Raw genomic sequence first — 23,357 nt, forward strand, 5'->3', positions numbered from 1 at the left:
GTGGTGGGAGAAGGAAGAAGGAAGAGGAGGGAAGGAGGTAGGGTGGCAGTGGTGGGAGGAAGAAGAGGGCAGGAGGGAGAGTGGCAGTGGTGGGAGGAAGAAGAGGACAGGAGGGAGAGTGGCAGTGGTGGGAGGAAGAAGAGGGAAGGAGGTAGCGCGGCAGTGGTGGGAGGAAGAAGAGGGCAGGAGGGAGCGTGGCAGCGGTGGGAGGAGAAGGAAGAGGAGGGAGCGTGGCAGGGGGAGGAGGAAGAGGAGAAAAGGAGGGAGCGCAGTGGGAAGAGGCGGGAGGAAGAAGAGCAGGAGGAGGGAGCTCAGCATCCCTGGCATGTTCCTTTTCCTCCGTGAGTCGCAGCGCCTGAGCAGCGAGATGCCCGAGCCCCGGATCTCCCGCCCGGTCCCCCGGAGCAGCTCCCGCCAGCGGCCAGCCAGCAGGCAGGGCTCGCGCAGGAGGGGTGGCCGCAGCCGGCGGAGGGAGGAGCCCCCTGGCCCCGCAGGGCACACAGGGAGGGGGGCCATGCCCGGCTGGGACCCGCACGGAGCCTGCAGCCCAGAGGAGGAGGCAGCATCGGGCAAGGCCAGCTTGGCCCCTGCAGAGGGGCCCCAGGGTGCCGAGGACTTGGTGCCCATGCTCAGCTCCATCTTTGGGCAGGTGAGTGGGCGGGGAGGGGGTGAGGCAAGATTGGGGAGCAGGGTGGCAGCGGGGATGGGGCGGGATTGGGGGCAGTGGGAAAGATGGGGTGGCGGGGAGGGAGCTGGGGCAATGGGGGAGGGATGGCGGGGTCAGGGTGAGAGACACCAGGGAGGGGCTGCCTGGCACAGGGGTGGGGGTCCCTGAGGTGATATCCCAGAAATGCCCCCAGCCAGTTGCCCAGGCCAGGCCCCGGAGTTACTCTGAGCCAGGCAGATAGGGTCAAGCTCCCCCGTGGGGCCTCCTGCGGGCAGCATGGTCAGGCTGCGGCGCTGCGGGGGAAAGGTCCGAGAGCCTGCTGGAGAGGCGGGGTGGACTGGGCAGTGGGGTGGGGTAGGCCAAGGCTGGGCGATGCTCCCTGGCCCTGCCGGTGGGGAGAGCCGGGCCGAGCTGGGCGATGCTCCCTGGCCTAGGGTTACCATACGTCCGGATTTTCCCGGACATGTCCGGCTTTTGGGGGCTCAAATCCCCGTCCGGGGGGAAATCCCCAAAAGCCAGGCATGTCCGGGATAATCGGGAGGGAGGGAGGGCTCGGTGGTGCTCGGCCGGGGCCTCTTTGGCTGGGGTCGGCGGTGCGGGGCCGGAGCTGGTGCAGGGCCGGGCCGGGGTCGCGGGGCCGGGGGCATGGTGCCGGGCCGGGAGCGCGGTGCCGGGCCGGGGTCCAGGAGCCGGGCGTGCGGTGCCAGGCCGGGAACCAGGGGCGCGGTGCCGGGCCGTGGGCAGGAGACGGGGTCGCAGTGCCGGGCCGTGAGCCAGGGTCTGGGCCGGGAGCCGGGCCCGCGGGGCCGGGAGCCGGTCTGGGCCCGCGGGGCCGGGAGCCGGTCCGGGAGCCGGGGTCGCGGGGCCGGGCCCGCGGGGCCGGAAGCCGGTCCGGGGTCGCAGGGCTGGGAGCCGGTCGCGGGGCCGGGAGCCAGTCACGGGGTCGGGCCGGGGTCCGGGAGCTGGGGGCGCGGTGCCGGGGGCGCGGTGCCGGGCCGGGGTCTGGGCCGGGGTCCAGAGTCGCGGGGCCGGGCCGGGAGCCGGGGTCGTGGGGCCGGGCCGGGCTGGGCCGGGTGCGGTGCCGGACGGGGAGCCGGGGGCGCGGTGCCGGTCCGGGGTCAGCCGGTCCGGGGTCGCGGGGCTGGGAGCCGGTCCGGGGTCGCGGGGCCGGGAGCCGGTCGCGGGGTCGCCGGGCCGGGAGCGCGGGGCCGGGGGCGCGGGACCAGGCCGGGAGCCGGGCCGGGGTCCAGAGTCGCGGGGCCGGGCCGGGAGCCGGGGTCGCGGTGCCGAGCTGGGGTCCAGAGTCGCGGGGCCGGGCCGGGAGCTGGGAGCCGGGGTCCAGAGTTGCGGGGCCGGGAGCCGGGGGCCGGGGGCCAGTGCCCCGGGGCCCGAGCCAAGCCAGGCGGGAGACGCCGGGGCCAGAGCCTCTTGGCTTGGGCCGGCCGCCGAAGGGAGCCGCTCGGCCAGGAGGGCCAGACTGAGCCGCGCCGCACCCCGCCCCAGCCTACCTGCTGCCTCCCTGTTTCAGGCTTCCCGCGAACATTTGATTCGCGGGAGGCAGGGGAGGGGGAGGAGCAGGGGGCGGAGCGTTCAGGGGAGGGGGCAGAGTTGGGGCGGGGCTGAGGGCGGGGGAAGGGGCGGGGCTGAGGGCGGGGTTGGGGCGGGGCTGGGTCCCCATGGAGTGTCCTCCTTTTTAAAAACTAAAAGATGGTAACCCTACCCTGGCCCTGCCGGTGGGGAGAGCCGGGCCGGGCTGGGCTGGGCTCTCAGAGTTGGGGGTTGTCTCTCCGCCAATCGCTATGGTGCCGCCTTGGGGGGCTCTGGGCCCCAGCACCTGCATAGGTGCCTTGCGATGCCCCAGGCTTAGCCCTGACTTCCCCTCAGCGCAGCAGCCGCACAGAAGCCAGGCCACGCTGCAGGCTGGAGCAGCAGCAGCTGGGCGGTATGGTGAGACCCGCCAGCACCGTCATGGATCAGAGGGCTCTGGGCTGTGACCCAGCTCCACAGGGGCAGGTCCACGGCCTCCACTGGGCCTGTGCAGGCACCAGTCACCCCGTCTCTCTCCGTGGCTCCCTGCAGCGAATGCAGCCGAGCCAGATGCCTGCCAGAGGCTTGCTTGGACCAGGTCCCTGCTGGCGCCATGCCCCAGTGAGCATTTGCAGAGACACCGGCAGCCTCAGATAGAAGCTGTTGCTAAACGCAAGGCAGGGCCAGCCCCGCCGCAGCCCCTGGGCAGAGCCCCTGCTACAGGAGCGGGAGAGCGGCCCCTGCCCTGCCCATGGCGTTCGCACTGGGGCTTCAGCAGCAGGGAAGGAGAAGCAGCCCCGGGTATGGGGGTGCTCAGCCCGCAGCCCACCGCCCTGCTGCTCCCTCCCTCCCCGTGCTGCACGGACACATGGTGAGTGCCGCCAGGGAGAGCCGCTGCCTTCTCACTGCTGGGCATCGCCCAGAGGCGGCCGGAAGCCTTGCCCACCCCCCGTGCCCTGTGGGGCAGTCTGCAGCGGCCCCGCTGGATGGGTCCCCTCAGAATATTTAGCTGTTGCTAAATGGAAGGCAGAAATTGGAAGGGGGGGGCATGACTCTGTGTGCCCCCCACATGTCGCCTCTGGTGTCCCCCCCGCCCCCCGTGCAATCACGAGGGATGGTGTACAGGGCTCGGGGCGGCACTGCCCGCCGCTGGGAGATATTTGTAAATCCCTGGTGATTGTCATTGGAGATTAGGGCTGCATGCCAGCTGGGGGAGCAGTGCCCCTTTGGCAGGTACCCAAGTGGCAGCAGGCCGGCCAGCTGGCCTTGGGGGAGCAAGAGGGGCCATGAGCCCCTTGGGTGTCGGGTGGTGGGGAGCGGGGCCATGTGGGGACCAGCTGAGGCTGTCCCTGTGCCCAGAGCGGCGTGACTGAGAGGGGAGTAATCCCGGGATTATGTGTGTGTGGGAGAGAGCCCCCCGCGCCCTGCATATCCAGAGATATTCAATAAAAACCTCAAATCCCCACGCAGCCACCGGCCCCTGTTACTATAAAAAACCCCGCCCCGGCCAGAGCGCCAGGCACAGCGCCAGGGCCGGGGCCAGCGCCAGGCCCGCACAGGCATGCTCTCTGGCACGGGGGGGCCCGCAAGCCATGGGCAACTGCACCAAGACCCCTGAGAGGAAGGTCTCCAAGGTAAGACCAGGGTGGAGCGGGGCGGGCAGGGGCACACGGGCACTGATCCCTCTCTCCGTTCCCCTGTCTGTGTCAGTACCCGGAGCCTGTGACTCACCCTGCCTGCCCTGCCCTTCACCCCCCCCCACGCCCAGGTTCCTCGTCCTTCTAGGCATCCACATGGCCCACCCTGCTGGTGCCGGAGACACCTCCACCCCAGGGCCAAGGGCACCAGGTGGCATCATCTACAAAGGGCTCTTGTCCTGCCCCACTCACCTTGTGCCAGTCGGCTTCTCCTGCATGTTGGGCCCTGACTGGATCTTTGCTGTAGGGAGCGGGGGTCCTGGGTCCCTGATGTTCATTGACCCCTCAGTGGGGCCTGTTGGTGCCAGCTGGGTGTGATGGGGATGGGGGCCCGGCCCTGTGGGATGCACAGCCTGGGGTTGCCCTGAGTGGTTTGCTTAGGGGGCAGTGAGCGATCCCAGTGGGAATGGGGCAGGTAGATGCCAGACTCCATGCCCACCTGCGGGCCTCTGCCCCACACCTGCCCATGGGCGATGGTCTCCCCATACCCCCTTAAAGCTGCTCCTGGGGCCCAGTCCCTAAAACACCCCACACTCCTGCTGCCAGGTCCCTGTTCCATGCTCACTATGCCCCCCCTATTTGCCCATGGGCTCCTGCCCCACTTGTGCCCACAGGGCCCCACTTCACTCCCACCTCCAGGCCCCGCCTTATGCCTGCCTGCTGATAGGCCCCTGACATCCCGCCAACAGGCCCATCCCCCCAAGACTGCCTGTGCATGGTCCCCCCACCAACACCAGCCCCCATGGGGCCCCGTACACACACACACATACACCGGTGCCAGTGTATCAGGCCCCAGTGGCAGTGGGGTACCACGTGTACATCCCCCCTCAAGCTCTGCCGTCTCAGCAGCTGAGGATGGGATCGTGGGTCTCTGGGTGTGTGTAACCACCTGTGTGATCGGGGGCTGCAGTGTCGGCGGGTTTGTGTCGTGCACGTGGGGGCAGGGGATGTGAGAGTGGCGGGGGGTGGGGTGGGGGGCAGCAAGGTCTGTGCCGTGGGTGTGTGCTGTCAGTGCTGGCCTATGGGGAGTAAGGGGACGTATCGGGGTGTCAGCGGGGCTCATGGATTTGGATGCCATGCGGGTGTGTGGTTGCCAGGTGAATGTGTTAGTGCCATGCGGGTGTGTGGCTGCCAAGCAGGTGTGTTGGTGCCATGTGGGTGTGCCAGTACAGGGAGCGGGGCACTGGTGGCTGAGGTATATGAGAGCCTCGCTTGGACCCGTCCATGTTCCTCTGTCTGTCTGAATCCCCCCCTCTCCTGTGTATGACTTGTCAATACAGCCCACCCCAGATCTGGGTCCCAAGTGCCTGCCGGGCTGGGGAGGCGCGGGCCCCGCTCGCTGCTAACTGCCCGCTCTGCCGTAGGACGGCAAGCAGCGCTCAGGCGCCCCAGGCTCCCCGGCCTCTGGCAGGCACGACCCCGACGACCCGGACGCCGCCGCGCAGACCCCGCCACTGCAGAGCTACTCGGTGCTGCATGGGCTGGTGGGGCCGGCCTGCATCTTCCTGCGCCAGAGCATCGCCATCACCCAGCTCGTACGTACCCGCACCCCTCCCATGCCCACTGCCCCACGCCCACCTCCACCTGGCTCCCTCCCTGTGCCCACCTCCCATGCCCACCACCTACGCCTACCTCCACACGGCCACCTCCCCACACCCTCCGCCTGCACCCACCTCCCCACAGCCACCGTCTGGCGCCCACTTCTACACGGACACTGCCCCATGCCCACCTCCACACGGCCCCCTCCCTGTGCCCACCTCCCACACCTCCATCTTCCTGCACCAGAGCATCGCCATCACCCAGCTCGTACGTACCCGCACCCCTCCCACGCCCACTGGCCCACGCCCACCTCCACATGGCCCCCTCCCTGCACCCACCTCCACACGGCCACCTCCCCACACCCACCACCTGGTGCCCACTTCTACACGGCCACTGCCCCGCGCCCACTTCCTTTTGCCCACTGCTCCATGCCCACCTCCCCACGGCCACCACTCGGCACCTACTTCCACACAGTCACCACCCATTGCCCACCTCCCACGCCCACCCCACCACAGCACCCTCCTCCCACACCTCCATCTTCCTGCACCAGAGCATCACCATCACCCAGCTTGTACGTACCCCGTGCCCCCTCCCACACCCACTGCCCCTCGCCCACTTCTACCTGGACACTGCCCCGCGCCCACCTTCCTCTGCCCACCTCCACGTGGCCTCCTCCCCACACCCACCACCTGCACCCACCTCCCCATGCCCACTGCCCTGCGCCCACCTCCTCACAGCCACCGCCCTGTGCCCATCTCCATGGCTTAACTCTGACCCTGGGCCTGCAGGCCCCAGCCACTCTGTCTCTCTCCATAGCACCTGCAGGGTTGGAGCTGAGCCAGCGCTTTGCAGGGTGCAGCGACCCCCAGAAGCCTTGGCCACCTGGCTTAGAGGCCTTAGGTTGGCACAGGGAGCCAAAGGTGCAGCCAGGGTTCAGCCTGGCCAATGCCAGAGCCTCCTTGAGCCATGCTGCTGGAGAAGCCAGCCTGGCCCCTTCTTCCTGCCACAGGGGATCCCCTGATCTCTGCAGGGTCTGCCGTTCCCCCAGACAGTCCCAGTGGCTCTGCCGCAAATCCCCGGCCTGAGCTCCCATGGCCAGGGAGCGAACAAGTGATGCCAAGGGGCGGGGACAGAGTCCTACAGATAGTTTATCCCACATTCCTCACAGCTTGAACCTGCCCCTCTGCACCGTGCCCTGCTCCCACACCTCCTCCCCGTCACCCAGCTCAAAGGTATGTATGCTCACCCTCGCCGGTTCCTCCCCCTACGTCCCCCTCCACCGGCCGCTCCAACCCACGCCCCCACTCTCCATCCAGCACTTGCCCTGCAGCGCCCCATGCCAGCCCTGCCCACGGAGCTGCCAGCACCTGCGTTGTGCAGCCACGGAGAGGCCACCCAGGGCACCCATGACGTGGACCCAGGGTCTAGCAGAGGGGTCCCAGATGCTGAGCTCCGGGGAGCCCTTGGGCAGGCTGGGCCAGGACCTGGCTGGGGGAAGGATCCGCAGCAGCCGCTACCCTCTGACCGCTCCCAATTCTCCTTCCTCCCCAGGACCGAGAGCTGCGGCCGGAGGAGATTGAAGGTAAAGGAGGGAGCGGGACCATGGGACGGGGCCAGCCTGCCCCGCTGGGGATCCACCCCCAGCCACCTGCGAGTGCTGCACCCACCCACCACGCCCAGGGACATGGGGCTGTGCCCCTCTAGGCAGTGCTGGCTCCGATCCAGCCCCAGGGCAGGCGACTGGCTGGCTCAGGGGGGACGGGGACTGGAGCACGGGGCCTTTCCCCTCTAGGGGTCTCCTTCAACTATCCTGCCCCCTTGGAGCACTGTGGGATATGTAACGAGTTTGGTGGGTCTCAACCCAGATTCCTGTGGACCCATGTCCCTGTCCGTGGCTGGTGCATGGGGCACCCTCATTGAGGGGCAGGCTATGGTGTCGGGGTGCCCTGTGGTGCCCAGCACCCCACACACTGTCACGGCGTCTCCCCTGCCCAGAGCTGAAGGAAGCCTTCCGAGAATTCGACAAGGACCGTGACGGGTACATCAGCTACAAGGACCTGGGCGAGTGCATGCGCACCATGGGCTACATGCCCACCGAGATGGAACTCATCGAGCTGTCGCAGCAGATCAGTACGTGCCCATGCCCACCCGCTGGGGGAGGCACAGCGCCCCTGCCAGGGAGCTCCCTGCTGGGCATGGCCCAGCCCCTGCAGAGCTGCAGACCCCTCGCCCTTGGCACAATCCCCGTCAGGTCCCCTTCCACCCTCACCCGCCCACCACCCTGCGCCCACCTCCACACGCCCACCGCCCTGCGCCCCTTGGGCCCCCCGTCGCCCCAGGTCACAGATCCCATCAGCCCCCCCATAGCCCCGGGGCACAGACCCCATCAGACCCCCTTCTTGCAAGTCACAGACCCCATCGAGTCTCCCATCACCCCAGGTCACAGATCCCATTAGCCCCCCCACTTCCCATAGTCCCAGGTCACAGACCCCGTCAGCCCCCCCATCGCCCCAGGTCACAGTTCCCGTTAGCTCCCCCACTCACCATAGTCCCAGGTCACAGACCCCGTTAGCTCCCCCATCACCACAGGTCACAAATCCCATTAGCCTCCCCACCCCCCATAGTCCCAGGTCACAGACCCCGTCAGCCCCCACATCGCCCCAGGTCACAGATCCCGTTAGCTTCCCCATCGCCGCAGGTCACAGATCCCATCAGCCCCTGCACAGTATAGCCCTGGGTCACAGACCCCATCAGGCCCCCTTCCTGCAGGTCACAGACCTCGTGAGGTCGCCCCCTCACACACACCCCATCGGTTGCCCCAGGACAGAGACCCCATCAGACCTCCCTCCCATGGATCACAAACCCCACAGGCCTTCCCTCCCATGGGGTACAGACTCCGTCAGGCACCTCTCCTCCAGGACGTGGTCCCTCATCACCCCCGCCTCCCATGGGGCAGAGTCCCCCGCCAGGACCCCACACTAGGCACAGTTCCCATCCCTCCCCATCCTGCGTAACAGCGTTCATGTCTCACAGCTGGGGGGAAGGTCGATTTCGATGACTTTGTGGAGCTGATGGGCCCCAAGATGCTGGCAGAGACGGCCGACATGATTGGGGTGAAGGAGCTACGGGACGCCTTCCGTGAGGTGAGAGCCCGGCGTGGCCCCATGCGCCCCACACACTCTGTGTGGTCCAGCCATGGGCTTCCGGTGGTGCCCAGTTGTGTACCACCAATGGCACCACCCAATTGATGCCACAGCCTATAGGGCAGAGCAGGGAACAGACACAAGGCAGCTGAACTGGCTCCCGGCAAAGGGAGGGAATTGGGCAGTCGGGCCGGGCATGAGGAGGGGAGCCGGGGCAAGGGGTGGGTGGCTGAGGTTGGGGCAGGGCAGGGGGCAGGTCTGGGAGTGTGACAGGGAGTAGGGGGGCAGTGGGCCTAGGAGGGCGGTGTGGGGGATGGCTCGTGTGAGTGGGTAGGCCTATGGATGCGGGGGAGGTATTGGGGGTGGGTGGGCAGGGCAATGCCAGGGACAGGCAGGGCCAGATGCGGCCAGGGCTGTCTTGAGGGTGCAGCAGGGTGGGTTGGGCCCAGGTGTGGGCAGAGGTGCCCTGGGGCAGCCCAGGGACAAGAGGGATCTGCGCCCAGCCCAGCTATCTGCCTAGTGCTCTCCCCGCAGTTCGACACCAATGGGGACGGGCGGATCAGCACAGCCGAGCTGCGCGAGGCCATGCGCAAGTTGTTGGGTCAGCAACTCAACTACCGCGAGGTGGACGAAATCCTCAAGGACGTGGATCTCAATGGGGACGGTCTGGTGGATTTCGAAGGTACTGTGTGGGCAAGGCAGTGATCTCTAATGGTTAGAGCTGGGGGGCTGGGAACCAGGACTCCTGGCTTCCATCCCCAGCTCTGGGATGAGAGTAGGGTCTGGTGGGTTAGAGCAGCGGAGGCTGGGAGCCAGGACTCCTGGGTTCCATCCCCAGCTCTGGGAAGGGAAGGTGACCTAATGGGTTGGGGGAGGTACCAGGATTTCTGGGTTCTTTGTCTTCACTGCCCTAACAGTGTCCTTGGGTTGCTCTGGCAGAGTTTGTGCGAATGATGTCACGCTGAGGCAACAAGTGCCAGTGCAGGGTGCGGGACAAGAGCCCTGCTGTGCCTTACGGAGAGGAGGGGGCTACAGAGAGCTGGCTCCAGCGGCAGCTTGGAGGGTCCGGACACCAGAGCAGCACAACGCGCAAGCACTGAGCAAGGACCTCACCTCTCCAATGCTGGCCCTGCCACAATGCACCCCGACCCCCCACGCCGGCTCCGCTGCTGATCTCTGCCTGCACCCCAGTCTGCTCATCCTGCATCCCAACCCCACACTGGCCCCTGGTCCACTCTGCCCACACCCCCAGATGGCTCCGCCCGCACCTCAGTCCATGCCATCCCTTGCTCCTGAGATTGGCCTGCACCTCCAAGCCCTGGAGCAGGCCAGTGCCTGGAACACGGACTCAGCCAGGCATATACCTTCTATCAAAGTGCTGCTCCCTGGCTCCAACAATGCTGCCCCTCTCACCTTATCCCTGCTCCTGTTCCCACCCTTTACTCTGCCCCACCACCCTGACCTTGCCCTTGATGCTGCCCCTAACACAGCCCCCCCACACACCAAGCCCTCCCCCCAAACACTGCAATCCAACCCAGGTAACACTGTTCCCAACACCCCAAACCTGTCCCCAACCTAGGGCTGTCCCTGGCATGACACCCCGGCAATCTGCATTCACCCCAATGCTGTCCCCCTGACCTTGTCTTCCACACCCTGGCCCCACTCCCCAACCCAAATGCTGCCCCCTGCACCTGTCCAATTCTCCAGACAGGTTCCCAGTAGGTTTAGAGTGTGTTTCCCCGTGACTCTGCCCAGCCTGTGCCCCTTGCTTGTCCCCCAAGGTGTTCTGTTTGTGAGCCCAATAGATGATCTAATAAAGAGTTGTTCTTCTTCACACCTGAGTAGGGAGAGTGCAGAGGGGGGCGAGGAGGGCAGCCCTTCCCAAGCTCTCACCATCACCACCCCCCTAGGTGCTGCTGCCAACTCTGGTGCGAGTGGGGTCTGGGCTACATGGGGTGGGGGGCAGCTAGGATCAGACATGGGGTGGGATCTAGGTTTTGGGAGGGTCAGAAATTGGGGGGGCAGGATCAGTGCTAGGCCCCAGCTTTTAAACAGTCCATTGGAGGAGTCCCTCAGTGTGCCAGCCCCCCAAGGGTCCCACTCTTCCTCCAAGGCCGGCCCTGCAGCCTCACTCCCTCCAAGATGGAGCCCCTGGGCTCCAGCCCTCCTGCTTCACCCCTGAGAGCTCTGCCCGGCACGTCCCACTGAGCCAGACCCCTGGAGAGACCTGGCCGCTCTTCAGGGGCTCCGACACCCCAGCCAGCATTTTCAAAACGGGTTTATTAGTCGCCTTTCACACAGCCCAGGGAGGCCTTAAGTCAGCAGAGAGAACTGAGGGTGGTTAAAGAATCAACCATTGTGGTTGAGCCACAATTTACGAGCCAAGCCCGACCCTGCCCATAAAGCCGTCCCCCACCTCCCAAACCTGCCCCCGACCTAGCCCAAACTCCATGTTCACGCTCTGGATCTCTCGGATTTGGTGAGAGCCCCCAGCTTCTTCCAGAGCCCATATGTGTTCCCTGCTGGACCCATCTGTCTTTGTTCTCCAGGCAGGGCCACGCTGAGGTCACAGCCCCCCCCCCCCGGCCGGAGCATCCTGCTGTTGAGTGTCGATGTGTGCGAGTCATGGAGCTTGCGCTTTCTCTCTGGCCCCCTTGTCGGTCTGGGTCAGTTTCAGCCAGTACGTTAATGACTCTTTGTTCCACCCAGACAGGGAGGTGACACCCACCCCTATGTCTCTGAGTCTGCCCTGAGAGTAACTTAATCCTTTTAATCCTTCCCCCCCACGCTGGATAGCCATGGCACATATAGGGGAAATGAGGCACACACAGGATTCATAAAACTCTTACAAAATATTCCCACTTTGTCACAGGACAGGGTTCTGGCCGGAAGTGCTGGTTAGGGGGCAATAGGCTGCAGCCATTCCTGCAGGGTGCTGGGGGAGAGCTCTATGTCCCAGCTGTCCTCTTTTTGGGCTTGCTCTGGTGAGTTCCCAGTAACCACTGGGTTTGGCTATGTCGCCATGGATAGTCTGTGCTAATGTTCGACACTGGGATCACTGGGACATCAGATTTCAAGGCCAGGCCAGTTGCTGCATGGTGGTACTCTTGGCTTCATAACAGTCCCCTTCTAGCTTGTACCCTGGGTGTGACTCATGCAGCAAAGCTGCCTGTCTCCAGAGAGCCTGACCCATCACTGGGGTGGGGGGAGCTGCCCCAGGTGTGCCCAACCCAGTGATGCTGCCTGAGTCTGCGGAGAGCCTGACCCCATTGCTGTGCATGGGGAAACTACCTCAGGCATCACCATCATAGGGTTCGGCAGGTAGTTCCTGCCGAACCCCATGAAGCCAATTGCGCTGTCAGCGTTGTTTCCTGCCAGTGGCGTTGGCAGCGCCATCCTGTGAGCGTGGATCCATCGCTGTCCGATGCAGAGGCAGTTACTGGGGTGAGGGGCAGCTAGTTGCAGGGTGGGAAGGAGGAATTCATCCCTGCACTCAGTGAAAGCCCCCCCCCCCCAATCCCTGCCCAACAGGGAGGCAAAGAGGAGATGCCCCCGCCCCAGGCCCTGAGTGCCCCCATGCAGCCAGCCACAGCGCCACTCCCTGCTCACCAGCTGCGGCCGATGGCTGGCGAGGAGCCAGGCGATGGCTCCCCTCTCTTGACCGCGGGCGGCCCCGGCCCCGGCCATGCCCCCCCCCCCGGGCTAGGCTGGTCCCCGCCCCGAGCAAGCGGGGTCTCGAGCAAACTCCGAGCAGGTGGGTGCCCAGTGGCTCGCGGGCTGATCGGCCAGATCCAGCCCCGCGGCGGTGCAGGGGGGGGGGGGGGGGGGGACCCAGGCCACGGCACGGGTTCGGGTTCGGCTCCAGCCCAGCGGGCGGGTCCCGTCCCTCGGGAGCCCCGTCTCGGAGCCCGCGGCCCAGCCACGTGGCGCAGCGGCCCGAGAGCCGGGCGGGGGCACCCGGACCCGGCCTCCCTGCGCGGGCTGGCCGCGCTGCCGCGGTTCAGGGACCGGGGCCGGGGCCGGTCCGGCCGAGCGCGCCTAGGCCGTAGCTGGGCATCTCACTGCTCTCCATGGAGACGGGAGGGAGCGCGCGGGCGCCATTACGTATGAGACAGACGTCACAGAGGGGGGCGGAAGACGCAAGCGCGGGGGGGGGAAAGCGTCATCGCGAGCGGACGCTGCGGGGTCCGAGCGGAGCGAGCCAGGCGGCAGCGGCGCGCGCCGGGCCTGGCGGGCCCAAGCCTGTGGGGACGGGGCGCGAGCAGGAGGGGTGAGCGCCAGAACGCGCGCGCTTGAGGGGCTGGGAAGGGGCCGCGCGCCCACCCAGCGTGAGGACAGAGCCGAGAGCGGCGTCGGGACCCAGCGGAACGGTGAGGCTGCGGCCAATCAACTGCGAGGGGTGAGCGGGGCCGGCCAATCGGCGCGAGAAGCCTCGCCAGCCGGCCAATCAGCGGCAGCGTGCGGGATCCTCCCACTAGCCCGGGAGTCGAGGCGCCCCGCGCCGGAGCCGCAGCCAATCAGCGCCCAGGAGTCGCGCGCCGCGTCAGGGAGGGGACACGGGGATGTCCTACAAGCCCATCGCGCCCGCCCCCGCCAGCTCCGGAGCAGCCGGCACCAGCAGCAGCGCCAGCCCCGCCCCCGGGGCCCCGCCCGCCGGTGAGCAAGAGAGGGACCCCCCCCGCCCGAGCGACCCCCCCCCGGAACAGCCCCTCCCCCGGGAGCAACCCCCCCCCCCCTTACCCCGGGGAGCAACCCCCCCGCCCCGAGCGACCTCCCCTCCGGAACAGCCCCTCCCCCGGGAGCAACCCCCCTTTACCCCGGGGAGCGACCCCCCCCGCCCCGAGCGACCCTCCCCGGAACAGCCCCTCCCCCGGGAGCAACCCCCCCTTCCCCGGGGAGCGACCCCCCCGCCCCGAGTGACTCCCCCCGGAACAGCCCCTCCCCGGGAGTAACCCCCCCCTTACCCCCGGGAGCGACCCCCCGCCCCGAGCGACTCCCTCCGGAACAGCCCCTCCACCGGGAGCGACCCCCCCCCGCCCCGAGTAAGTCCCCGGTAGCGACCTCCCCCTCCGTGAGTGACTTCCCCCCCCCCCCCCAGAACACCCCTTCCCTTGGGAGCAACCTCCCCTCCCCCGAGCGATTCCCCACCGGAACAGCCCTTCCCCCGGGAGTGCTTCCCTCCCACTCATGAGTCCTCCACGGAACAGCCCCTCCCCTGGGAGTGACCCCCCCCCCCATGAGTGACCACCCCCCAGAACAGCCCCTACCCGGGAGCAATCCCTCCCCTCCCCGAGTAACACCCCCCCCCAGAACAGCCACTCCCCCAGGATCAGTTCCCCCTCCTGGAGAGACTTCCCATCCTACCCCTGGAACAGTCCCTCCACCAGGAGCGACTCTCCCCAAGAACAACCCCTGCCATGGGAGCGACCCCCCCCCAAGTCCTTTCCCCGGAACAGTCCCTCCCCTGGGAGCGGCACCCCCTCCCCGGGGAGTGCTCCCCTCCTCCTCGTGACTCCTCCACGGAGCAGCCCTTCCCCTGGGAGCAACCCCCTCCCCCCCAGTTACTTCTTCCCAGAACAGCCACTCCCCTGGGTGTGACCTCCCCAGAACAGCCCCTCTCCTGGGAGTGGGGACCTTCCCCCCTCCCCCTGACAGCCCCTCCCCCACAGGAGCCAGTGATTTCCCCCACCCACCAGTGAAAAGCCAACACCCCTCCTGTCCCCCCCAAACCCGGAAGTCCGCTCTCCTTTTGTCTGGCCTTGTTTCCTTTCACCAGTGAGAGACCAGCCCCATCAGAGAACAGCCCTCCCCTTGCCAAGGACCCCCCTTGGGACCAGCCCCCTCCGAGCCTTACCCCCCTGCCCCAAGTAACTTTATTGTAGATCTTCCCCCTTCCCCCAGGACCCCAGCTCCCCAACTGATCCCCCCCCCACACCTGCCATTGACAGACCCATGCACAGGACCACTTCCCCACCCCCCCCACCCCCCAACAGCCCTACCTGGCCTCCCACCCACCCAGCCCCCGAACCAAACCTCCCAGGGCACCACCTGCTGGGGAGCCCCCGCAGCCAGGACCCCTTCACAGTAACTCTGGTTCATGTCAACATCCTGAATCCGCCCTGCCAGACAGTGCCACAGCTCTGTCGCCCGCAGGCCTTCCCTTCCCTTCCCCTGCCCTGCGCCATTGGCATAGGCTGCTTGTGGCTCACACTGTTTCTTCAGTATTACACCGGTTGGGGACTTTTTCCGCTTCCCCTTGGGTAGACACGTGGGCACTGTGGTCAGAGAAGCTAATGTGGTCGCTGGCAGGTCTGTCTCTGCTGCCTTTGAGCTTTGACACTGTGTATTCTCCTCGCAGCTCCTAGGTAGCATTTCTCATTCTGAGGCCTCAGAGCACTTTATTAAGAAAGTAAAGTCCAGGTGCCCCTATCTTACAGATGGGGAACTGGGGGTGGAGGGAGGGGGAATTTGCTTCTCCAAGGTCTATGGCATAGCAAGGAGTGGAACTAAAATCTTCTGACACCCACTTCAGTGCTTTTTCCCCTAGACCAGCCTGCCATGTGACCTATGCGCCAGGCCAGGCATTTGCTTTTCAAACCGCAAGATGGCCTTCCTGGAGTGCAGCTTGGCTGTGAAGTGAACTGGCCTGTCCCCACTCGCTCCTCTTGGCTGTGTGGGTCGTTCAGCGGCTTGCTTGTCTTCCATTCGGTGCCTTGGAGAGCCTGCTTGTCTGTAGCAGATGCTGCACGCTTTGGTAGCCTCTGAGCTGAAAGAGCAGCTTGTTGTTTGAGAAATAAGCTCGGATTGTGGAGTCAGACTTGTTATCGTAATGCTGCCTGCGGGTGACAGGCTAGTGCCTGCAGCTGGGACTTGGGCGTTCCTGACTTCAGAGCAGTTAACTGTGCAATCTTGTACACTCCCTCCTAAGGAATTAGGAGGCTGAATGCAGAAAAGTTGCATTTGTAGCTGGTCATAAACTAGAAGTTTACCCACAAAAGCTTCTGCCCAAATAAATCCCTTAGTCTTTAAGGTGCCACCGGACTCCTTGTTGTTTCCATTAAAAGTGTCAATTCTGTTCCTGGAGTGGGAGACTCCTGCTGATAGGGCACTTCTGAGGGACCTAACCACGGTAGGGGAAAAAAGCAGCACCATGGTAGATGGGATTCCAGGGGGACAGATGCTAAGTAATGCACACTGGAGGGACTAATCTGAACTCACCATCCACTTTACTGGGCTGTGTATTAACCATCACCACTCACGGCACCGCGGTGTACCACTCTCTGATTCCTCAACTTGCAGCGCAACAACGGTGCGAAAGGCAAACGCAGCGCTGTGTTTGCCTCAGGAATGGGCTGGGGAATACTATTGAAATCCTCGGCATGCCCTTCCGTAAATCAGTGGGGAGCCCTCCCTTGGAGATGATGTGCAGTACTGGTCAACCCATTGCAGAAGGGACACTGCCGAATCGGAGGGGCTTCAGAGATGAGCGACAAGAAACTCTCCGCCCTGGAAGGAGGTTGGGATAGCTCAGCTTGGCAGAGAGGGGATTTGACAAAAGGGTACAAAACACTGAATGGACTCCTAGAGACTGTCGAGCAGGACTGTGTATTTCCCTTGTCGTAATGCAAGGAACAAGGGCATTCAATGACATAGGAATGTGGCACATCAGGCTCGCTGCTTTTAACTCCAGGAATCTTTGGTAAAGGGAAATACTTTTTTACGCAATTAGCTTGTGGAAATCACTGCCCTGGGATATCACTGAGGCCAAGACCTTAGCTGGATACAGAAAAGGATCAGATAGTTAACAGGATTCCTTTCATCCAGCCAGAACCAGTTCTTACTATTTAATATTTACTATTCTATCTGCCATGGGGCAGGCTCTCCCATAACTGCTGCTGCAGAGTATTTTGCACCTTCTTTTGAAGTAGATGCTGCATATTTTAAGCATGCAAAAATCAGGTAGTGTCACAGTTGGGGGGGTGGAGGGGTATTGGCTTTTGCTGCTGTATGATGTGTAAAGAAAGCTGTACTGTGGTGGTGGTTTGATCTGCTTGTGTGACTCATGTTAGATATTCAGATCTCGTCTTCCATTTTTCTCCTGTAAGACTCTCTGACCCCTGGGACAGTCCATAGGCTTGTGACATCACCAAAAAAGTGAATCCTCAGCTGTGGGGCTTGGAAGGGAAGCTCAGAGCATGTCTACACATGAAAGTCAACCTGGAAGAAGCTGGCATGTGAATCAAAAGCGGATTAACTCTTCCTGATTAACTGCCTGTGTGAATGCCTTTATTCCAGAACAAGAGTGCCTTGTTCTGAGTTAGTTTAATCCACACGGGAAGTGGATTAAACTGATTTGGAGTAAGAGCATCGACACATAGAACAGCTATTCTGGAATACCACCCTGTGTAGACAAGGCCTTAGTCAGCAGGGTTAAACATCTGGATTTTGTCTCATGCCAATGCCTGGCATACAGCTGGGAGAGAAGATATTTTATGAAGCCATAACTGTCAAACGGTTGCATGAAGGACCCAGGAATCTCCCACTTCTCTGGTCCAACAAGGAGTTCTCTAGGCCAGGATTGATACTGCAGGTGGCTTGAGGCAAATGGAGAGATGCTTGTAGCTGAGACTTGACGTGAGAGAGAAGTTGGTGATGCAGATGATGGGGGATGTGGGGGAAGCTCTGACATTGACCCTTTTGTGAGGAGCTGGTGCCAGACAAGTGGAGGAAGCAGGGGAGGCAGAAGATAGCTGGGCTGGGTGGGTTCCCTGGCCTGTGCTATGCAGGAGGCCAGACACGGATGGTCTGAGTGAGACAGCAGGCCAGTAGGGAGGCTGGAGTGGTGTTGAGAAGGCGCTAGAGAGCAGGGTGACTTGTTGGGATCTGGAGGGAAGGCGAGTGAGCTGCGTGCACGGAGGTACCCATGCTGCTTTGTGCCCAGAGGAAGGCAGCTGCAGCATGCTAGAGCAGGGGTTTGGGGTGGTGGGCCGATCTGTAGACCCAAAGCGGGGGGAGCAGAGAATTAAGCGTCACAGACGATGCCCAGGTTCTGGGCAGTGGAGCAAGTGTAGGCCGGGAGTAGGAGGAGGGGCAGTGGAGATGGGGTTGTGGGGCGGAGGCAGCTCTTGCCCAAGATAGGCTTTTGTTCCTTTGCAACACTTGGCTGCAGGAAGCTGAGGTCAGCTCCTGTGGCCAAGGCCAGCAGGGTGTGCGGGGAGAGGAGCCCGTGGTGCTGCTGGGAGCCGGGGGTTAATGCTCCCAGTACCTGGCAGAACTCGGTCAGTGGCACTCTGCCCATGGCACAGCTGGCAAGTGGGGTTGCACAGGGAGAGGGCGAGAGCCCTGGTCTCCTCCCAGCCCTGCGCCCAGCCTCTCCGCCCCAGGAAGGTGGCGAGAGCTGAAAATGGAACTGAGCCCTCCATGGAGTGGGAACACTATAGGGAAGGGCCATAGTGTCAAAGGCTGCATTGAGCCCAAAGGAAGGGGGAAGGGCAATCCCTGCAGAAGCCCTGGTACCATGGTGATAGCGCGAGTGTAGGAGCCCAGCTAGACAAGCTTGGAGGGGTTGGCGGGGCGTGCGCTGTGGGTCTAGCAGCGAGGCACAGCCTGGGTGCTATGATATAGGCAGGGGGTCGATAGATCGCTGGGACATTGGAGCAAAGGGAGGAAGCAGCAGATTCTCCCCCTCTGGTTTGTGGTGGCAGCGAATGGCACAGGCCAGATATCACTGAACAGTACCAGGGCTAGAGCCCTGCCCCAACTGAAGCCCAGCAGATCCAATCCACTACCCCACCCACCCTGCACAACAGGGGGAAGGAACACCATGTGCCATGAGTGGGATATTGCGGCCTCTCTAGCATTGCTGCAGCCCACAGCAGGGTTGGGAGGGGCCTGTGTGCTGGATGGTGCTGGCCACAGGGCACTGGGTCGGGAATAGGGATGCTATTTCCTGGGTGACCTCCCGTCTCCTTTCCCATTTCTTTCAGCCACGAGTGTCCCATCGCCATCCGGATCTGTCCCTGGAGCCTCTGCCCCCTTCCGGCCCCTCTTCAACGACTTTGGCCCCCCGTCCATGGGCTACGTGCAGGTGAGCCACTGCCCCCACCTCTGCTGCCTGGCCCTGCATGGCCTGGGGAGGGCTGGCTCCCTCATGCTCTCTCTGCCCCTTGCAGGCCATGAAGCCACCAGGTTCCCAGGGCTCCCAGAGCACGTACACTGACCTACTCTCAGTCATTGAGGAGATGGGCAAAGAGATTCGACCCACCTATGCAGGTAGCAAGAGTGCCATGGAGCGGCTGAAACGAGGTACGAGGCGCTGGGTGTGACTGACTCAGTGACCCAACCTGAATGTCTGAGCCATCTGCTGAGAGCCTGAGCTACCCCGGGTGTGACTGATGCGGCCTGAGTCTTCAGAGAGCCTGAGGCCATTTCTGGGGGAGAGGGAAGGAGCTGCCCCAGGTGTGATCAGTGCAGTGATGCTGACTGAGGCTGCAGAGAGGTTGCTGGGCCGTGCGGGGCAAGTCTAAACCCATTGCTGGTGCTGGGGGTGGGGAGTTGCCCTGGGGGTGGCCGACGCTGCCTGAAACTGCAGCGAGCCTGAGTCCATCACAGGGAGGGGACCACGGGCTGCCCCGGGCATCTCAGTGGCAGTTCTTGCCAAACCCCAGGAGGACAATTGCCCTGTCAGCGTTGTTTTCTGCCAGTGGCATTGGCAACCCCATCCCGTGAGTGTGTATCCATCGCTGTCGGATGCAATGTCAGATACTGGGGTGAGGGGCTGTGGGGCAGCTAGTTTCCGGGTGGGAAGGAGGAGTTCACCCCTCTGCCCGCTGTAAGGTCCCCTCCATCCCTGCCCAACAGGGAGGCAAAGAGGAGAGACATCCCCCACAGGCTAAAGCCATGAGTGCCCTTGTGCAGCCACTTAAAGCTACAGCTCCCCACCAGTGCCTGCGGTGCTGATGGCCCAGCGCCGTGAGAGTGGAGATGAAGCCTGAGGAATTGGGATCCACTCCGTCCTTCCTGTGCTGGGGTGGGGGGGGGGGGGCCTGGCTGATGCCTCTCCCGCAAGGCTGATGCTACCCTTTCAGCCCTGCCGTTGGGCATTCTGCTCCTGGCAGTGAGCTGGTGCCAGACCTCATCGAGCTCCAAAAGTGCTTGGATCCCTGCGGTGGCCTAGGTGTGGCCCCGGCACTGTGCCCTGCTGGGCTGGGTTCGGAAGCCATTCAGCAGGTCTGAGGCTCCCTTGGGTTTTCCCCTTGCAGGCATTATCCACGCCCGGGCGCTGGTGAGAGAGTGTCTGGCAGAGACAGAGCGCAATGCCCGTACGTAACAGCTGCTGCCCTGCCCCATGGACCTTCCCACCAATGAGCATCTGAGAACCTGCAGATCTGCCCTCCCACGGACCTTCCCACCCAAGACCTGGCTCTGCCATACCCCACACAGACCTTTCAGCATTCGGCAGCTGAGGATCCGGAGCAGGTCCTGCTGGAGTGCAGCTGTTGCCGGCAGTCAGCGCTGGGGAAGCTGGCGCTTGGGCCATGCTGCAGGGATCTCCAGGGAGAGGAGCCAGTGGCTTTTCTCACATCTTTATAACGTGTTTGTTTTTATAACTCAATAAAAGAAAGCGTTGGGATTCTGACCTGCCTCTGGCCCTTGTGGTTTGTGCTGCTCCCGGTGACGAGGAAGGAGCTGGCCCCTCCCACGGCACATTCCTGGGGCCTCCCAGGGCCTTGGAAGCAGCAGCAGCTCGTAGGAGGGAGGCTGCCTTGCACCGGGGGCAGGATGCTGAATGCCCTGGGCTATCTGGAGAAAGCCCACAGCACCTGGAGCCTGGAACTGCATCACGCGGAGCCATGTCACCTGCTACATTCCCCAGCTGGTGGCTGGGAGTGTGCCTGGGGCATATGGCTCAGTCGCCGAGGCTGATGGGAGAGCAGCATGGTGGTGCTGGGTTTGCATCTGGGAGGGGCTGTGCTGGCCCTACTCTAGTCGCACCTGCACTGCTCGACCCCCTGCGTGCTGAGCGTGTGTTCTGCCTGCACCGCCGCCTGGCCCTGCCTCCCCACTGCCTTAGCCAAGCATCCTGCTCGCTCAGCATGACCAGCCAGCTGGCAGTGTGAGTGGGTCCAGCACTCAAGTCTGGCCTCATCCTTGGAGCCCTGCAGGGTTAGAATCCCAGATTCCAGTGGGGCGGAGGGGGGAACACCCGGCTGTTACTGGAGGGGGTTAGGGTGGGGTGGCAGGGCCACTACAGCTAAGGGTTAGGCTCACTCACTGGTTAACAGCCCATACTTGTAAGTGCTCTAAAATCCATGTTCTTACCTGGATTGGCTTGAATCTTGCTGTACCCCGTGGAAGCCTGGGTTAGGGTATTGGTCCAAATTTGGAGGAGTTTGAGCAAGGCTGGGCAATGCTGGTGGCCTGTGATGATCAGGTTAGACCAGATGATCTGCCTGGTGGTTCCTTCCTCTAGGACTCTGACAAGGGCCTCCCAAGGTGGGAGTTGTTTTGATGGAAAAATGGGTAGATGAAATGTTTTGCACAAAGTGTCTGCTTCCATGTTCAGGCCAATGGTAGTTCGAGGTGCTAGCCACCATCATGTGCTCAAAGGGGTTTCTCAGTTATTGTCTACCCTCGTAAGAATGACCATACTGGGTCAGACCAAAGGTCCATCTAGCCCAATATCCTGTCTTCCAATGCCAAGTGCCCCAGAGGGTGACACCCCCTGTCACCTATTCCCAGCTTCTGGCTAACAGGCTAGTGACGCTGTCCCTGCCCATCCTGGCTAATAGTCATTGATGAACCTGTCCTCCAAGAACCCTGTTATAGTCTGCCGGAGGATGTTGTGAAGGCCAAAAGAGTTCCACAGGTTGACTGTGCATTGTGTGAAGAAATGCTTCCTTTTGTTTGTTTTAAACCTGCTCCCTATTAATTTCATTTGGTGACCCCTAGCTCTTGTGTTATGAGAAGGAGTATATAAGGCTCCCAATAAGGAGCTGACTTTAATAATCAAAGTGCTTAAAATCCCTATACCGAAGGAGATTGTCTTGAAAACTGCTGCAACAGAGCAGGGACTGGGATAGACTTTGTGGGGAAAATCTGAGGTCGTTCAGTCAAGGGGTCCTGAGATCCAGCCCTCCCCCCAAATAGCTACTTTTGTCATTTCCGGATTCTTACAGATTCTTTGGTGCCAGGTGTGGGACAGTCGGGGGCTCCGTCCCCCAGCCTGCCGTGCGCTCGGCTATTCAGTGGCACCAAGGGCCAGCTCGGGCACTGCTGAGGTACATGAGCTTGGGTCGATTTACTCGTGGCTGGTTGGCGTCTCTGCCAGCGATTGCTCCTCAGCAGCTGTGTGTGCGCCGTGTGCTCCTGCTCTGACGAATGGATCAAGAGCTGTACCAGCAGCCCATGGCCTGGGCGCTGCAGCCCTCTCCTGGATGCTGGGCGTGATAGGACACTCCCAGCCTTTGTGCCCAGGGTCTGGTCCACAGCTGGACTCTTGGGGTGGGGATGTGTTTTTGAGAAGTTCTGGCCCCCCTGCCTCATACCCATCTGCCAGGGCCATGAGGCCTGGTGGGGCTGGGATGGGTTGTGGTGCATGGAGAATGGCACCAGTGATACCAGTGCAAGAGATGCAGCCAGGACCAATTCGTTTCTGCTGGGCTCCTGCTGAGCAGGGCTAGGCATGAGGGGCTGAGTCTGAGCCGGGCACTGGGGATGGGCAGGCCCATTGCATAGCCCAGGCACCCAGGGCTGGAGCTGGGGGGAGGAAGCTGGGGATGGGCAGGCTCGATGCCTGGTGTCACAGATCCACAGGATCTGCTGTATGTGCTAGCTTTTAAACAGTCCTGTGGCAGAAACCTTCAATGTGCCAGGCCCGCAAGGGGTCCCATTCATCCTCAAGTGCTGGCCATGCAGCCTCACCGCCTCTGTGCTGGGGCCTCTGGGCTCCAGCCCTCCTGCTTCACTCTGAGAGCTCTACCCAGCGTGTCCCACTGAGCCAGACCCCAGGTGGTTCTGGGCGCTGTAGAGGGCTAGAGCAACCAGATTCCTGTGGGCAGGGGGGCTTTGCTTCTGCAGCTGGGACTGGTCCCTGGCACAGGGGTGCCTAATTACCCTATCACTGCCAGGGCAGGGCTCCTGAACCTTCCCCCCAAGCAGCTGGCATGGGGCACTGAGACAGGAAATGAGCTGGGGTGTGTGCCACAACACCGTGCCTAACAGCCGCTCGGGGCTGGAGTCAGGCGTGAGGGGCGCTAGCAGAGCTATGGCAGGGTAGCCCAGGGTTGCGATCGCGGGGTCAGGACTGAGGGGTACTGGCAGAGGTGGGGGTGGGGGCAAAGCTGAGAGCGTGGGGCCAGTCCCTGGCTGCGGAGGGAAGGATGGCGGCTGACACTTTAAGTGAGTCACACTCGTCTCCCCCGCCCCCCAACTGTTTATTCCCTTTCTGGGCTTGATGTCATTGGCCTCTGATGTCACAGCAGTTTCCGTGGCAACGAGCTGTGATGTCACAGGCAGCGAGGATAGCGTGCTGATTTCTTAAAGTGCCCCACGTGTCGGTTGCTTGGAAGGGGGGAGGGGGGTACCCTGCCCCCCCCCCCAATTCTAGGCCCCTGCGCTGAGGAGTCTCCCCCTCACAGGGAGAATCAGAATCCAGCCCAACCCGGCACCCAGGGAAGCAGCGACCGCTCCATCACCAGCAACTTAGCCCGGAACAGCTCCCCCTGCCCCCCACCCCGCTCCCTCCTCTGCCCCGCTCCAGCTTTGCCCTGCGTGCCCCCCCTT

General features: G+C 63.1%; 2 protein-coding genes across 9 annotated transcripts; both read left to right on the plus strand.

Annotated features, from left to right (window-relative positions):
• The first annotated feature begins 251 nt into the window (after nt 1–251).
• LOC101953690 (calcium-binding protein 2) lies at nt 252–9,710 on the plus strand. 3 transcript variants are annotated; one of them, XM_065594466.1, is made up of 7 exons: nt 252–649; nt 5,256–5,426; nt 6,982–7,012; nt 7,426–7,560; nt 8,464–8,573; nt 9,108–9,255; nt 9,513–9,710. In XM_065594466.1, exons 1-7 carry the CDS (start codon nt 326–328, stop codon nt 9,536–9,538), a joined length of 945 nt encoding a protein of 314 aa, XP_065450538.1. In that variant the 5' UTR covers nt 252–325; the 3' UTR covers nt 9,539–9,710. The 3 variants fall into 3 exon arrangements, with proteins under 3 accessions (XP_065450538.1, XP_065450539.1, XP_065450540.1); XM_065594467.1 differs by lacking the exon at nt 5,256–5,426; XM_065594468.1 differs by lacking the exon at nt 252–649 and having other exon boundaries at nt 4,857–5,430.
• A 2,593-nt stretch (nt 9,711–12,303) lies between these two features.
• On the plus strand, nt 12,304–20,211 carry CDK2AP2 (cyclin dependent kinase 2 associated protein 2). 6 transcript variants are annotated; one of them, XM_024113153.3, is made up of 4 exons: nt 12,304–12,327; nt 18,560–18,660; nt 18,746–18,878; nt 19,835–20,211. In XM_024113153.3, the coding sequence occupies exons 2-4, from the start codon at nt 18,646–18,648 to the stop codon at nt 19,900–19,902; spliced, it is 216 nt and encodes a 71-aa protein (XP_023968921.2). In that variant the 5' UTR covers nt 12,304–12,327; nt 18,560–18,645; the 3' UTR covers nt 19,903–20,211. The 6 variants fall into 6 exon arrangements, with proteins under 6 accessions (XP_023968921.2, XP_023968923.1, XP_023968922.2 ...); XM_024113155.3 differs by lacking the exon at nt 12,304–12,327 and adding an exon at nt 12,690–12,843; XM_024113154.3 differs by lacking the exon at nt 12,304–12,327 and adding an exon at nt 12,715–13,229.
• The last annotated feature ends 3,146 nt before the right edge of the window (nt 20,212–23,357 follow it).

This window comes from Chrysemys picta, chromosome 4 (assembly GCF_011386835.1).
Source record: "Chrysemys picta bellii isolate R12L10 chromosome 4, ASM1138683v2, whole genome shotgun sequence".
Classification (NCBI taxonomy): domain Eukaryota; kingdom Metazoa; phylum Chordata; order Testudines; family Emydidae; genus Chrysemys; species Chrysemys picta.

Bases quoted from the DNA above. Each gene is read 5' to 3' on its own strand.
- LOC101953690 (XM_065594466.1), top strand. From the start codon at position 326: ATGTTCCTTTTCCTCCGTGAGTCGCAGCGCCTGAGCAGCGAGATGCCC. The intron at 650-5,255 runs GTGAGTGGGCGG...GCTCTGCCGTAG, and splicing joins TCAGCTCCATCTTTGGGCAG to GACGGCAAGCAGCGCTCAGG. The intron at 8,574-9,107 runs GTGAGAGCCCGG...CTCTCCCCGCAG, and splicing joins TACGGGACGCCTTCCGTGAG to TTCGACACCAATGGGGACGG.
- CDK2AP2 (XM_024113154.3), top strand. From the start codon at position 13,136: ATGTCCTACAAGCCCATCGCGCCCGCCCCCGCCAGCTCCGGAGCAGCC. The intron at 13,230-18,559 runs GTGAGCAAGAGA...CATTTCTTTCAG, and splicing joins CCCCGGGGCCCCGCCCGCCG to CCACGAGTGTCCCATCGCCA. The intron at 18,661-18,745 runs GTGAGCCACTGC...TGCCCCTTGCAG, and splicing joins CGTCCATGGGCTACGTGCAG to GCCATGAAGCCACCAGGTTC.